The sequence below is a fragment of the Chiloscyllium punctatum genome, chromosome 26 (assembly GCF_047496795.1).
Source record: "Chiloscyllium punctatum isolate Juve2018m chromosome 26, sChiPun1.3, whole genome shotgun sequence".
In the NCBI taxonomy this organism is placed as follows: Eukaryota; Metazoa; Chordata; class Chondrichthyes; order Orectolobiformes; family Hemiscylliidae; genus Chiloscyllium; species Chiloscyllium punctatum.
This window is the reverse complement of record NC_092764.1, coordinates 62,057,291-62,071,219: the sequence shown is the minus strand read 5'-3', so window position 1 is coordinate 62,071,219 and position 13,929 is coordinate 62,057,291. Positions and strand designations below refer to the sequence as shown.

Sequence of the window (13,929 nt, the reverse complement as noted above, 5' to 3'; positions counted from 1 at the left end):
TCAGTCTGAAGCCAGGCCCAGGGTTTCCCCAGGAAATCCTGCAAAAGCCACCTGCAGTCTCCCCCATTGGAGGTCAGCTGCCTTCCACTAACCATGCAGTAACCAACGGGGTAAAGCTGCACAGGAACACCAGGACAGGCACTCGGGCACTGCACAAGGATGGTCAGTTCCCATTTGTCCACGTCACTGGATATGTTCCTGAATAAAGATCCTGTGATGCACATGTTTGGTGCTTGGCCCTGGGTGGTCCAAGTTGGGGAATTCAGTATTACATCAGGCAGGGAGGCTGCTGTGTAAAACCAGGTTAGCAGCTCATCACCTGGTTCCAGTAACACACAGGGGTCAGGGGGCACCTTCTCAAGAGGCTGTACCATGTGGGGTATACTGGAAACAGCTGGCACCACAGCACCCATCTCCAGGGGGGCACAGGGCCCATGTAGTCTCATCACAAACAACACTACAAAGCTGGGACTTTCCCCCCTTGGTCATTGTTCAGATTATCCAGTTAGAAATGATCTGATTCTATTGAACTGTTGCAGTTAAATATTTGTGTGATCCTTACTCCGGGGAGTATTTAATACTCAAATATTATCAAGTCAGACAATGTCACATTTCATTACTGCACCCTAATTAATTACTGCATTGTGAAAACACTTACCCATGAGAAATTGGCAGTAACCTTAAACTCAGAAACATTCATATCCAGTTTGATCACAGCAGCCTTAACATTTAGAAGTACAAAGGTTTCACTGTCCATTGGAAAATCCATATCCATCAGGACCTTACGTAGATCAGACTCCAGCCTGGAAAATGCAAAGACAGTGAGCATTGGACTGGATAAGAAACAGGGATTCACACATTAGGGTCAATATTAACTTATTTATTACACTTCAGTCTATGTCATGAAACAAAACAGTAATTGCTGGTGAAACTCAGCAGGTCTGGTATCTGTGGGGAGAAAGCAGAATGAATGTTCCGAGTCCAGTGACTCTTCATCAGAACCCATCAGCCTTTATCATGATGTCATCACTATGTGTGCTGAGGGACCAATTATTTACATTTGTTTTAAATGTAAATATGTAAATTAGTTTGACACAACCATGCTGTAAGTTGACCTTCAATAAAAAATCTTGCTTTAATTTAAAATGAAATGGATCACAGTTTGAATCAAATCCTTCCACAAAATGTTTCTATTTCCTCTGTGCGTTTCTGTCCAAATTCACCACCATTTTCTGTCCCGGGTCATTTACAGATTTCAGAGGGACAATGGCAGGGATCCGTGTGAGAAAATGTTTAGGATGAGGCCAAACCTTTCCATGCAGTGAGTTTGATGAAGATGTAGAGAGTGATGCTGCTCTGATACCTTACTGCCGTGGTCAGTGTGATCATAAACATACTGTAATAATTACTAAGGTGTCTGATCTGAGTTTCTGTTAATCCCCAAAGAAACCACATCACCACCACAACAAACATAGCAGCTTCAATGGGGGCATCAGTCTCTTCTCAGTTTCTTCTCAGATGAATCTGAAGAACCATGAGGTAAGATTAAACTGGGAGACAAGAGTATTGTCAGACTTCCTGAAGGCAGGAGCCTGAGTTTTCTTGCAGCACCAGACACTAAAACATTTCAAGAGTTGATGGATTTAATGAAAGTTTGTTACAGGCCCAAGCCTGCTCTCATTCTGAGACACCATCGGTATTACTCGACAGTTTGAGAACCTTTCAGGGAAATCCGTATCAGAGATTTGGTTAAGACAACTGACAGAGGAATATGATTTTGGTTTAACCCTCAGTGAGATGCTGAGACACCGTTTGGTGTGTGGGCTTTATGAGGTGACCATGCAAAAGCACTGACTCGCTGAAGCCCAACAGGACTTCAAACAGGCACTACAACTGGCTTTGTGGTTAGAAAATACAGCAAGTGGAGCTTGAGTTACAGGGTATGTTGGTGGAAGTGGACAGTCTCACCAGGCCGACTGAGCTTGGGAACACCACATGAGGGAAGGCCATTGCACAGCCTCACTCAGGACATATCGTGAACAGAGGGACCCCCTTGGACAGCCCACAGCAATACCCCAAAACAAAGCCAGGCCTCGGACAACCAGTTGACGTTTTTTTCTTGATCCGGCCTGGTAGACCATTGTAGTCACAGCCAGTATGTGGACCCGAGACAGCAATGGGGTCCCACTTGGCCTGAATTGAATAAGAACTCACAGGCCGTTTTCCAGGAGAGTGCACACACTGGAAAGTTCACCGACAGCTGGTTAGGGACAGTTAAAATGCTCCATCATCTCCAAATCAGAACCAATCAAAATAAAGGTCGGGTTAAATGGTCACCCAGTTCCAATGGAGTGGCATTAGGCAGGAAGGGACAGCCCCATACTATCCACTGTCCAATGGTCTGGTGGAAAGTGCAGGGCAACCTTTGAAGGTAGGCTCAAAGAAACAGCCATACAGCTTCACGTGATACCAAACTGTTTGATATCAGACCACCCCTCACCCAGCTCCAGGGACAGCTCCAGCAGAGTTGCTAATGGGGACAAGATGCTGCACCAGGTTAAACCTGATCTTCCTGGATCTGGGCAGGGAGGAGGGTAAAACAACATCAGGAACATCAATGCTGGACACAAGAGTCCACTCAGTGAGAGAGACAGTTTACCAAAGGGGATATGGTTGAGTTGTCAAAACCACAGGAATGACCCTGCGTGGGTAAGAGGCTTGGTCAATGTAAGGTCAGGTCCCATAAAGTTCAGGAAGGTGAGGTGGTCCTGAACAAGCATGTGGATCACATGACAGCTGCAACCATGTAACTGGGGCAGGAACAAACTGTACCCAGCCCCTCAGAACGTCCAGCAAGGCTGTCAGAATCCATGGGGTTCTCCCCCTTCACCGAACATTGAAGAAACCTCTGAGGATGAGATGGCCATGACAGATGTTACAGCCTTGATGCACTTATCGTCTGATGAAGATGTAGAATATGAATCCTGGCTGAGACACTCCGGGTACAGTAGGTGGCCCACAGAATGTACATGCTGCCAATATCCGAGGCATTGTCAGGGGAACTGTATCTGAAGCAAAAATATCCCAGGAGAAGGTACAGGAAAAAGAACAGGCCTCTGTCCCAGGTCTCAGAGGGAAAGGATGTAGTGACTGGAACAAGGTCAGTCAGGTGGATATCCTGGAATATGAGTTCCCTGAATGGGGCTGTTAATCTGGTCCAATCAGGGGGCCCTGGCTGACAGATACAAACAGAGTGTCAGGGGTTCCACTCCCTCGAGGAGCCAGCTCTGAGCTTGCTCGGTCAGTGTCATGGATTATGTTTGTGTTGGTGACTTGATGACGGGATACCAGCCTTGGTGGAGTTATTTCAAAGATGGAGCTGAAATGGGGGGAATTAAGGCTTCTTTTCAAGTTCCAACATATTAGTATCAGCCCCACAGTCCAGTGTTGTTGAAGGACCAACGTGAGAAGTTAGATGGGAGGTGTGGACCCGACAGACCCACAGGTACAGAGTCACCAAGCTCTCCATTTGAAACAGAAGCTGATCCAGGTCAGTGATTCCTTTTCTGCAGTGGGCCCCATTGCTAAAGAGATCCTCATGAAGCAAGGTATTGATGAAGCTTCAGCCGGTTCCAGTCAGTGCCAGCAGCCTTTGATGTTTATTCCAGTCCTGAGAATGTCATTGTTGTGTGTGATTGGTCCGGCCAGATGTCCCAGCAAAAAGCCACATTGTCTCTCCCAAAGATTTATTTAGTGTCACTAATTCATGCGAAGATGCAGCATTGAGAGATAGTTTTGTTTGAACTCTGAATGGTATAATCTCTCAGTTCCTGCAGTCAGAGCAAGGGCTGCCCTTTGTACAGGACAACCAGAGTACAAAGCAGGCTGGGATTGAAGTTAACACCATGATGTTGTGGGTAAATCACCACAAGCTCACTTTAATTCAGCAACTGATTCAGAAATATCACAATCAAATACTGAAATAATTCCTTAAACTTTACTGCATGTAGCGACCAAAATAAGTCCCCTCAAGTAAGCAAGTTCAGCCTCACAACCCAACTTCACTATGACCTGATTAATGATGGAATTTAGCACCGACTCCAACCAACAATGTCTCTCTCTGGAGGTTCAGGATTCCAATCCTGAAGATGAAATCTTAAAGCTTTTCCAGTCCTTCAAGTTTCCATCATTGATGATCCTTTAGATTCTTCCATCCACAATACTGACGACTGTGCAGACTGAATTCTTATCAAAAGTAGCTTCCCTGTTCCTGTTACATTTACATTTGGCTGTCTGTTTGAAGACACAACTTTCCTGCAATTAACTCCTTCAGTTCTTCTGCAGGGCAATCATTTGGCCTTGGGGCAGAAGGCAGCCAGTTACCCAGCAGTTATTCAAATGGTTTTTGTTATGTCACAAAGATGGGTGCAGGTGTGGGAGAAGGTTGGCACAGGATACAGCGGGAGATCGATCGGTCACAGATATGAGCGGAGCAATGGTCAATGGAGTTGAATCTGGGTAAGTGTGAGGTGATGTACTTTGGGTGATCAGATGTTAAGGAAAAGTATATGGTTAACAGCAAGACCCTAAACAGCATTGATACAGAGAAGGATCTTGGGGTTGAAGTCCATAGCTCCCTCAAAGTGGCCACACAAGTAGCTCGGGTGGTAAAGAAAGCATATGACCATGCTTGCCTTTATTGCTCACGGAGTGAATACAAGATTTGGGATGTCAAGTTGCAGCTTTACAAGACTTTGATTCAGCCACATTTACAATGCTGCATTCAATTCTGGTCAGCACATTGCATGATGACAATAATGGAGGCTTTGGACAGGGTGCAGAAGAGGTTTATCAGGATGCTGCCTGGGTTAGAGGGTATGAGCGAGAGGGAGAGAGAAGACAAACTCAGGTTGTTTTCTCTGGAGCAGCAGAGGCTGAGGGGAGACTCGATGGAAGTCTATAAAATGGTGAAATGCATAGATACAGTCTCATTCAGAATCTTTTTCCTCAGAGTTGAAATGTCTAATACTCATGGGCATGGTTATAAGGTGAGAAGGGGAAAGTTGAAAGGAGATGTGAGGGTCATGTATTTTTCACAGAGAGTGGGAGGAGTCTGGAACATGCTGCCAGGGGTGGGGGTGGAGGCAGATCCATGGGGCCTTTCAGAGACTTTTAGATAAGCACATGAATAGGCAAGGAATGGAGGGAAATAGCACAAGGACAGGCAGAAAGGGATTAGTTTAATTTGGCTTCATGTTTGGCAAAACATTGTGGGCCGAAGGGCCTATTCCTGTGCTGTACTGCACTATGATCATGAAGTGGGGGGTGTTAGTGTTGGACTGGGGTGGACAGAGTTAAAAATCACACAACACCAGGTTATATCTGATAAAGGAGCAGTGCTCTGAAAGCTCAGACTTCCAAATAAATCTGTTTGGCTATAACTTGGTGTTGGGTGATTTTTCAGTAATATTTCATGCTTGTTCTTGGAAGAAGATTGAGCTGAATTGTAATTGGATTCCAGATGGGTGCCCTTACTGAATCAGTGCATTCACGATGAACACAATTGCCCCTGGGAGGGCAACACAATCAAAGAATTAAACTTCATCCCCAAAGTGAAAACCATTTGGTGGCAGTCATTTTGTTTTCTTGTTCAGTGTAATTTGAATTGAAAATGGCAAGGTTTCATAGAAACATGAAGAATAGGAGCAGAGTAGGCCATTCGGCCCTTTGACCTTGATCTACCATTCAGTATGATCATGGCTGTTTGTCCCCTCATCTACATCATGAATATATATTGTGAATAACTGGGACCCAAGCACCACTCCATGTGGTACCCCACTACTTACCGCCTGTCACTCAGATAAAGACCGATTGATTCCTGCTCTTTGTTTCCTGTCTGCCAACCAGCTCTCTATCGATGACAGTGCACTACCACCAAACCCACACACTTTAATTTCACATTAACCTCTTCTGAGAGATCGGACCAAAAGACTTCTGGAAATCCAAGAATACTTCATCCACTGGATACCCCCTTAATAACTTTTCTAGTTAGATTCTCAAAACCTTCCACTGGATTTGCCAAGCATGGCTTCCCTTTCCTTCGTCTACAATGACTCAGTCCAGTCATCTCACTGCTTTCTAATGCACTGTTATTAAATCTTTCCAAATGGACTCTTGCATTTTGCTCTATCCTGCTGATAGGCTCCCTCCTCTATAAATCCCTGTTTGCTCTCTTTGTAATATACTGGGTTAAATTAATAACTCTCCAATCCATTGGAACTGTTCCAGAGTCAAGAGAATTCTGAAAGATGCCCACCAATGCATCCACTATTTCTCAGGCCACTTCCTTAATTACTCTCGGATGGAGATTGTCAGGCCCTGGGCAGTTATTTAGTCTTCAATCCCATCAGTTTCTCCAATTGTTTTCCTTCAGTTCCTCCCTCTCACTAGATCCTGATTCCCTCAACATATTTCAAATGTTATTTATGAAAATCAGACCAAACTCTGTATTTAAATGGCCTGCCATCTCTTTGTGCCCCATTTTAACTTCCCTCTTTCTGATTGTAACTGATATACTTTTGTCTTCAACCATCTTTTTCTCAGCAATATCTCCACAAGCTTCTACATTCAGTTTGTATCTTTCCCACTAGCTTACTCTCATATTCTGTGTTCCCTCTCTTTATCAATCCCTTTGTCCTCCTTTGTTAAATTATAAACTGGGCTCCCAATCCTCAGGTCGGCTGTTTACTTTATGCCTGTTCTTTGGATCGAATGATATCTATAATTTCCTTTGGGAGCCATGGTCAGGTCACCATTCAGGCCACCATTTTATTGCATTGCCAGGCAGGAATGGAAATTGTTGCAGTTCCTCAGTGTTCTGTAAATGTTTGCCATTGCCTATACACCATCATTACTTTAGGTAACATTCCCCAATTTGATCATAGACAGCACATGCTTCATACTATCACTGTTTCCTTTATTTAGATTCAGGACCTGAGTCTCAGAATCAGCTCCGTTACTCTCCATCTGAGTGAGGAATTCTATCATGTTATGATCACTCTTTCCCAAGGAGCCTCTGACATTATCACTTCCAATTATTCCTTCCTCATTCCACAATACTCAGTCTAGGATGCCCTATTCTCTATTTCATTCATCAACACATTGATCCAGAAAATCATCTCGTAAACACACTGGAATTCCTCTTCCTACAGCATTGGTACTGACTTGATTTGCCCAATCCATCTGCAGATTAAAGTTACCCTTATTTACCATGTACCTTTATTTCCTGTTTCCATGATTTCCTGTTTAATGCCTAATTTACCATGACATTGTTGTGGTATATACAACTCCCACTATTGTTTTATGTCCATAGGTGTTCGTAAGCTCCACCCATACAGATTCCATTTCATTGGAGCCATTATCCTTCATTACTATTGCGTAAATTGCTCTTTAACTAGTAAATGTTCCTCTCCCTCCTTTTCCCTTTTTGTCTGCTATATCATTTGTTTTTGTCCTGGTTTCCCCCTCTGTTTCCCTGGATAGGTTCCCATCCCCCTGCTATTTCAGTTTGAATCCTCCCCAACCAGACTGGGAAATACTCCCAGCAGGACATCAGTACCAGTCCAGCACAAGTGTACACCATCCAGACTGTACTAGTCCCACCGCCCCCAGAATTCTCCAATGCCCCAATAATCTGACACCCTCCCCCTCACACCATCTCTCCAGCCACATATTCAACTGATGTGTCCTGCTATTTCTACTCTGACTTGCACATGGTATTGGGATCAATCCTGAGATCACGGCCTTTGAGAATGTCCTTTGTAACTTGTTTCCTAACTCCCTACATTCTAGTGAGTTTTGAGAAGATTTGTAACTCAGATTGAGGTTCTGGATGGAGGATTGCTCGCTGAGCTGGAAGGTTCATTTTCAGATGTTTCATCGCCGTACTAGGTAACATCATCAGTGAACCTCTGGATGAAGCTTCACCTGAAGGCTCACTGATGATGTTACCCAGTACGGTGACGAAACGTCTGAAATCGAATCCCAATATTCTGCTTGTATGACCCCATTCCTTTTTTTAACCCATGATGTTGATATCTGTGCAGTCTACAACCATTGGCTGTTCACACTTCCACTCCAAACTGTTCCTCCTCTTCAATACAGCAGAGCCAACCACGGTGCAACAGATTTTAGAGTCACTACATTCCTCTGAGAGGCCATTACCCCCAGCAGGATCCATTGTGGGTCTATCTGTTTTGCAGGGGGATAGCCACAGGGGATTCCTGCACTTGCTGCATCGTTCTGTGTCTCGGCCCGGTGATCAACTATTCACTTTCTCACTTTGGAGTCTAAGCCTGTGATGTGACCATCTCTCTGTACGTGTTATCCTCGATACCCTCAGCCTCCCAGATGCTCCACAGTGTCCCCAGTCTCTGCTCCAGCTCTGAAACCCAGGCTCCCTTCCAGTAGCTGCAGCTGGAGCCACTTCCTGCACATGTTCTGGTCCCACTTTCCCCACAGAGCAGGAGGAGCACACCACAGCATTGAGATCTATTCCCATGACTTTCTGCTCAATTAGACCCTCAGATTGTCTGTAAGATCAATAACGGTGATTTTTTTCCAGGTTCTTCTTCTCTGGACCACAGCACTATTGCACTTGTAAACTATAAACCCAAAATAAAGACATTTAGTGATAAAAATAAATTAAACGCTCACCCAACCGTACTCAGTAAATCAACTGCTTCTTCTTGCCCCACATGACGATTTGATTCTTCCCAGAGTGCCTCAGTATGATGCTGACTGTGGGACACCCTTCCCAGAGTGCTTCACCATTATGCTGACTGTGGGACACCTTTCCCAGAGTGCTTCACCATGACGCTGACTGTGAGATGCCCTTCCCAAACTGCTTCACCGTGATGCTGACTGTGGGACACCCTTCCCAAACTGCTTCACCGTGATGTTAATGATACAATACTCATATCTGACGATTTCAGTTGAGTGTCCTTGTGAGTGATGAGCAGTCTTTACCGAGATGAATGATGATCTTCCCTTGTGCTCCATGCTCCCTTTCCTGTTTCTGTCCTTGCACCTTCAGTGACCTGTCAGCCTCCACCGTTTCTATCCTTCCCCTTTATATAACCATCAATGTTCCCACTTTACCCTCAGAGCCCATGGTTCTGTGAATTGCGATGCCCTCGTTGGCCATACACCTCCTCCATGTTGTGGCTAAAGTAGTAGCACCTTGTGAAAACCATCCCTCCCTTAGCTTTCCATCCCATCCCAAGCTTCAGGAAATTCCAGCCTTCCATTTTGAATTTCTTCCTTTCACTCCCACCATTCCCTCATCAACCCAATCCAATGAACCTGATCCTCAGACCTGAGATTCCTGCTTTCCCCAGGAGTCCATGGAAAGGACCCTGAAAAGCCCCTGACCATTAATACCCAAACCTCCAGCTCGGACCATGTCCGAGTCCCCAGAGTAACTTGGGCAGGCCAGCCTCGAATGAGAGCCAGCCCAAAGACAGGTGTCCCCACTGCACCCCAGCTGATGTACCTGTGATCTCCAACCTGCTTGAACTTTACCTCAGGGCTGTTCCTGGCCTGATCCCTGGACTGCAGGGATCCCCACATTCTGGGAGACTGTGGCCAAGCCCCTGGACTGGGATTAGATGAGCTCCTTGACACATAGTCCCCTTCACTCCACTAAGGACCTTTAGACAGAGCCATTTGCTTGAAGCCCATGCAATGTGTTGCCACATAAGCTGCTGCCACAAGCTCTCGGTGTGACATTGGCAGAGCCCAGTGCTGTACAACAACATGCCCAGCCCCTTCCCTGCTCAGTGCTCCCAACAATGGCACGCTGCCTGCCTCTCCCTCTGCTGCTAAAAAGCAATACAGGCCACAGAGCCTCCAAGTCAGTGCAAAAAGTGTCAGTTTGAATGAAATGGCAGAATACAGTGTGCAGGCTCATTTTGACTGGGTCGATGAACTTGAATTAAAACATTTGAACTAAGCACACATCACAATGCACTTTAACATTTCACATTCTTCGAGGAATTTTAATGACAAGAAAACCATTGAAGGTGAAAATAGCAGCTTTGCATTTCACAGGAGATTTTATTCACCGATCAGAAACCTTCAAACTAGACAAACACTCCTCACAGACACGTTACTGAAACAGGAAGGAACCGAAACCTGGCAGTGAATCTGTTTAATCTTCGGATAAAATATGTCCAAAATGTGCCCCTTCACTACATCACCTTTTAAACATTGTTTTTAACTTCAAGTTGTTCACACTTACCCGACTGAAATGTTCCCCTCACATTGCCCCAGGATTCTGTTGGTCAGTAACATTGCATAGCGAGCATCATTTAGTTTCAATTGTCCTTTCCTTGTGAGCTCAGTCAATTTGTTTTTCTGATTTATGCAATCAGCCAATGGGGATTCTAATAGGAAAGATACCGGTAGAAAGAAGAGGGAATCTCAACATTTCAATATCGGGAAAATATTTCAAACTTTGAAATGTTATGTCCATGTGCTTGCAAATTGCAGCTTGATGTTAAAAAGACTTTGTGTACACACATCTCCATCTTTGTGTTGAACTCTGTCCTGAACAATACAATTAAAATTGTGAAACACTAACAGGAAATGCTGGAACTACCCAGCAGGCCTGCAGCATCTGGGGAGAGGGAAACTGAATGGACGTGGCAACTCAGTGATGTCCAGCCAGATCTTTCTCCCGAATGAAAGGTCCCACATCAGAAACAGGAACAATACAAGGAAAGGAGAAAGGAAGCTTGGGACTGGGAAAGGAAATCGGGAACATTAAACTCTCAACATGGGTCCTGATAAATAGCTGAAATCTTTACATTGTTGTGATTATTATCAATCATCTAATTCACCAAAAACCTTTCAGTTTTATGAGATTACAATTGAGTCTGGTTAGAACAGACATTGGCAAAACTAGCTGGACAGGAACTAATATTCCTGGAATACTGGGAGTAGTTTACCTGTGAGAAATATACTCTCAAGCTTAAAGAAATGCATATTCCACAATCTGGGTTTAAAGCCATCGATCCTTTTCATTAAGCAGGTCATGAAATTAATTGTGTTGTGACATACAATTAACATTATTTACAGAATCAAGGTGTTGTTTTTAGTGCTCATCTGGTGCTCCATAATATAGCCCAGGCCTCCCATCTCCCCCTCCCCATTGACTGGGGACATCTCTGAAGACAGGGAGCAGCACACACCCCCCACTCACACTTTCCTCCTCCTGTGGTTGGAGGAGAAACAGAGAAAGCCTGGGCCTATGTTTCTATTTTATTCTTTATCTGTGATAAATAGAGTCATCGAGTCACATATCTATGATTCACAATGTGTCAGTTATTATTCTACTCACCCCATGCTCCTTCAGATCCAGTAAATTCCAAATAAGAAGCATTTTCCATGTGAGCTGGACTGAAGTCTGACTGATTTATGTAAATAAGGTCTCTCAGCAACGGTGAACTCTTGTGTGAACTGCTATTGGTGAGAGTGAAATGTTGACAACATTTCCCTCCAGTGGACATGGCAGTTGGATACGACTTTCCAATATCACCACGGGTTATGTAGAGTTGGCCAACGGATCCTTTCCAGGTGATGCAGATTTCTGATGAAGCTGCAGGTGTAGGTGCTGCAGGATCTTGTGTCCAGGAAGATGAACCATTCCCAATGAGATGAGCTTCTATTTCTAAGCCTGTTTTCTTTACAGACACTTTCAATGAACATGGGTCTGGGCCAATGTAGTGATGAAATTTATTAATGTGACTGTTCAGGTATCCACAAACTGTAAACTCAGCACCAACGATTGCTGCAAATACAATCACAAAGTAAGCATTAATCAACACCTGAGAAATTTTCTCAGAAGCTTTTTAAATTAATACTGTGACTTTGCTGGAAAATTGAGGGAACTCCCACACCAATTGCATTATCAGGAATTGATAATCAGGAAGAACAACAACTTTTTTTTCATAGCACCTTTAGAGTAATAAAATGTTGCAAGGCCCTTCAAAAGTGGGTTCTCAAACAAAACTTTGATGCCATTGTAAGGTCTCAATAGTATTTGTAAAACACAGGCTAAAATATTAAAACATTTTGCTGGTTAGAATTATATAAGGATGGAGTCAAGAACTGGGTGAAGAATAGACAGTGTCTGTGTCGTAAGTAATGTTGTAATATGTTGTATAAAGCTGGGAGTTGGCTGTAACCCAGGAGAGTTGATTTTACATTTTATGATGATCAGACTCACTGTCCTTGTCTGCACATGAAAATATACAACTGTTTGACCTGTTTCCTCAATCCTCCATCAACTTATCAAGTTGTGTGATAAAATAAGGCCACAGTCAAAGGCTTTGAGCTTGCCAACACTGAGATGGAGGAAGTTATAGCTCTTCCAAAACAGAACCCTGGAAAAGGGATCAGGCAATGTAAAAGCAATAGATACTACCAAACAGCAAAGTGACACTGTGAGTTTAATCTGTAACTTTGATTAAATGAGCTTGCCTGAGATTTTGCACTGAAAGGTGATCGCATGTTCAGAGAGTTCACAATATTCCCTCCTCCTGCCGTGTCTGTTCCCTTCCTCAGCCTGAGCCCGTCACCAAGGAAGAAGGTCAGGAACAGAATCTCATGTCATATCCTGCTCACTGAGGAGACCTTTCACCAAACTGAATGACTTCGCTGCTGGAGAGTTTATTGGACTTTGACTGGAGGAAGTTTCAGGATTCAGGAGGATAAATGTACTTTTCCAATTTTTTATTCAACTTTTGAACTTGTTATAACGAGTTGTGTGAAGGGAACCAGCTCCCTGTTTTCTGACTCCTATTAGTCAGCTGCAAAAACATTTTATTTATTTTGTTCAGCTTACAGTGATGATCTTTCAACTCCAACCAAGTTCACTACACAATGCAAGAGCCCATTTTCAAGCCTTTCTTAAATGAAAAGAGGACTTTTATGACTCACTTGATTCAAGAACCAATCATTAAAATGAACAGACACACACATACACAGAGGGAGGAAGTTCAAAATAGACAGTGGTAGAGGCAGTGAGAATAATGTTGATGTGGCCTTAGACACCTTGGGGTGTTACTCGTCTTCACTGGCAACTGGGGTGGTACCAGGGGACTGGAGAGTAGCGAATGTTGTGCCCCTGTTCAAAAAAGGGAATAGGGATAACCCCGGGAATTACAGGCCAGTTAGTCTTACTTCTGTGGCAGGCAAAGTAATGGAAAGGGTACTGAGGGATAGGATTTACGAGTATCTGGAAAGACACTGCTTGATTAGGGACAGCCAGCACGGATTTGTGAAGGGTAGGTCTTGCCTTACAAGTCTTATTGAATTCTTCGAGGAGGTGACCAAGCATGTGGATGAGGGTAGAGCAGTGGATGTAGTGTACATGGATTTTAGTAAGGCATTTGATAAGGTTCCCCATGGTAGGCTTATGCGGAAAGTCAGGAGGCATGGGATAGAGGGAAATTTGGCCAATTGGATAGAAAACTGGCTAACCGGTAGAAGTCAGAGAGTGGTGGTAGATGGTAAATATTCAGCATGGAGTCCAGTTACAAGTGGAGTTCCGCAGGGATCAGTTCTGGGTCCTCTGCTGTTTGTAATTTTTATTAATGACTTAGATGAGGGAGTCGAAGGGTGGGTCAGTAAATTTGCAGATGATACAAAGATAGGTGGAGTTGTGGACAGTGAGGAGGGCTGTTGTCGGCTGCAGAGGGACTTAGATAGGATGCAGAGCTGGGCTGAGGAATGGCAGATGGAGTTCAACCCTGCCAAGTGTGAGGTTGTCCATTTTGGAAGAACAAATAAGAATGCGGAATACAGGGTTAATGGTAGGGTTCTTGGTCAGGTGGAGGAACAGAGGGATCTTGGGGTCTATGTACA

General features: G+C 44.2%; 1 protein-coding gene across 1 annotated transcript in view; it reads right to left on the bottom strand.

The window, feature by feature from the left end:
• Nucleotides 1–13,929, bottom strand: part of LOC140496209 (uncharacterized) — a 132,669-nt gene that overhangs the window by 104,728 nt on the left and 14,012 nt on the right. The window contains exons 2-4 of the mRNA XM_072595707.1: nt 11,402–11,851; nt 10,301–10,445; nt 659–803 (exon numbers count right to left, since the gene is read on the bottom strand). Of these exons, the coding sequence (XP_072451808.1) occupies nt 659–803; nt 10,301–10,445; nt 11,402–11,851 (740 nt within the window). The remainder of the gene's footprint in view (nt 1–658; nt 804–10,300; nt 10,446–11,401; nt 11,852–13,929) is intronic.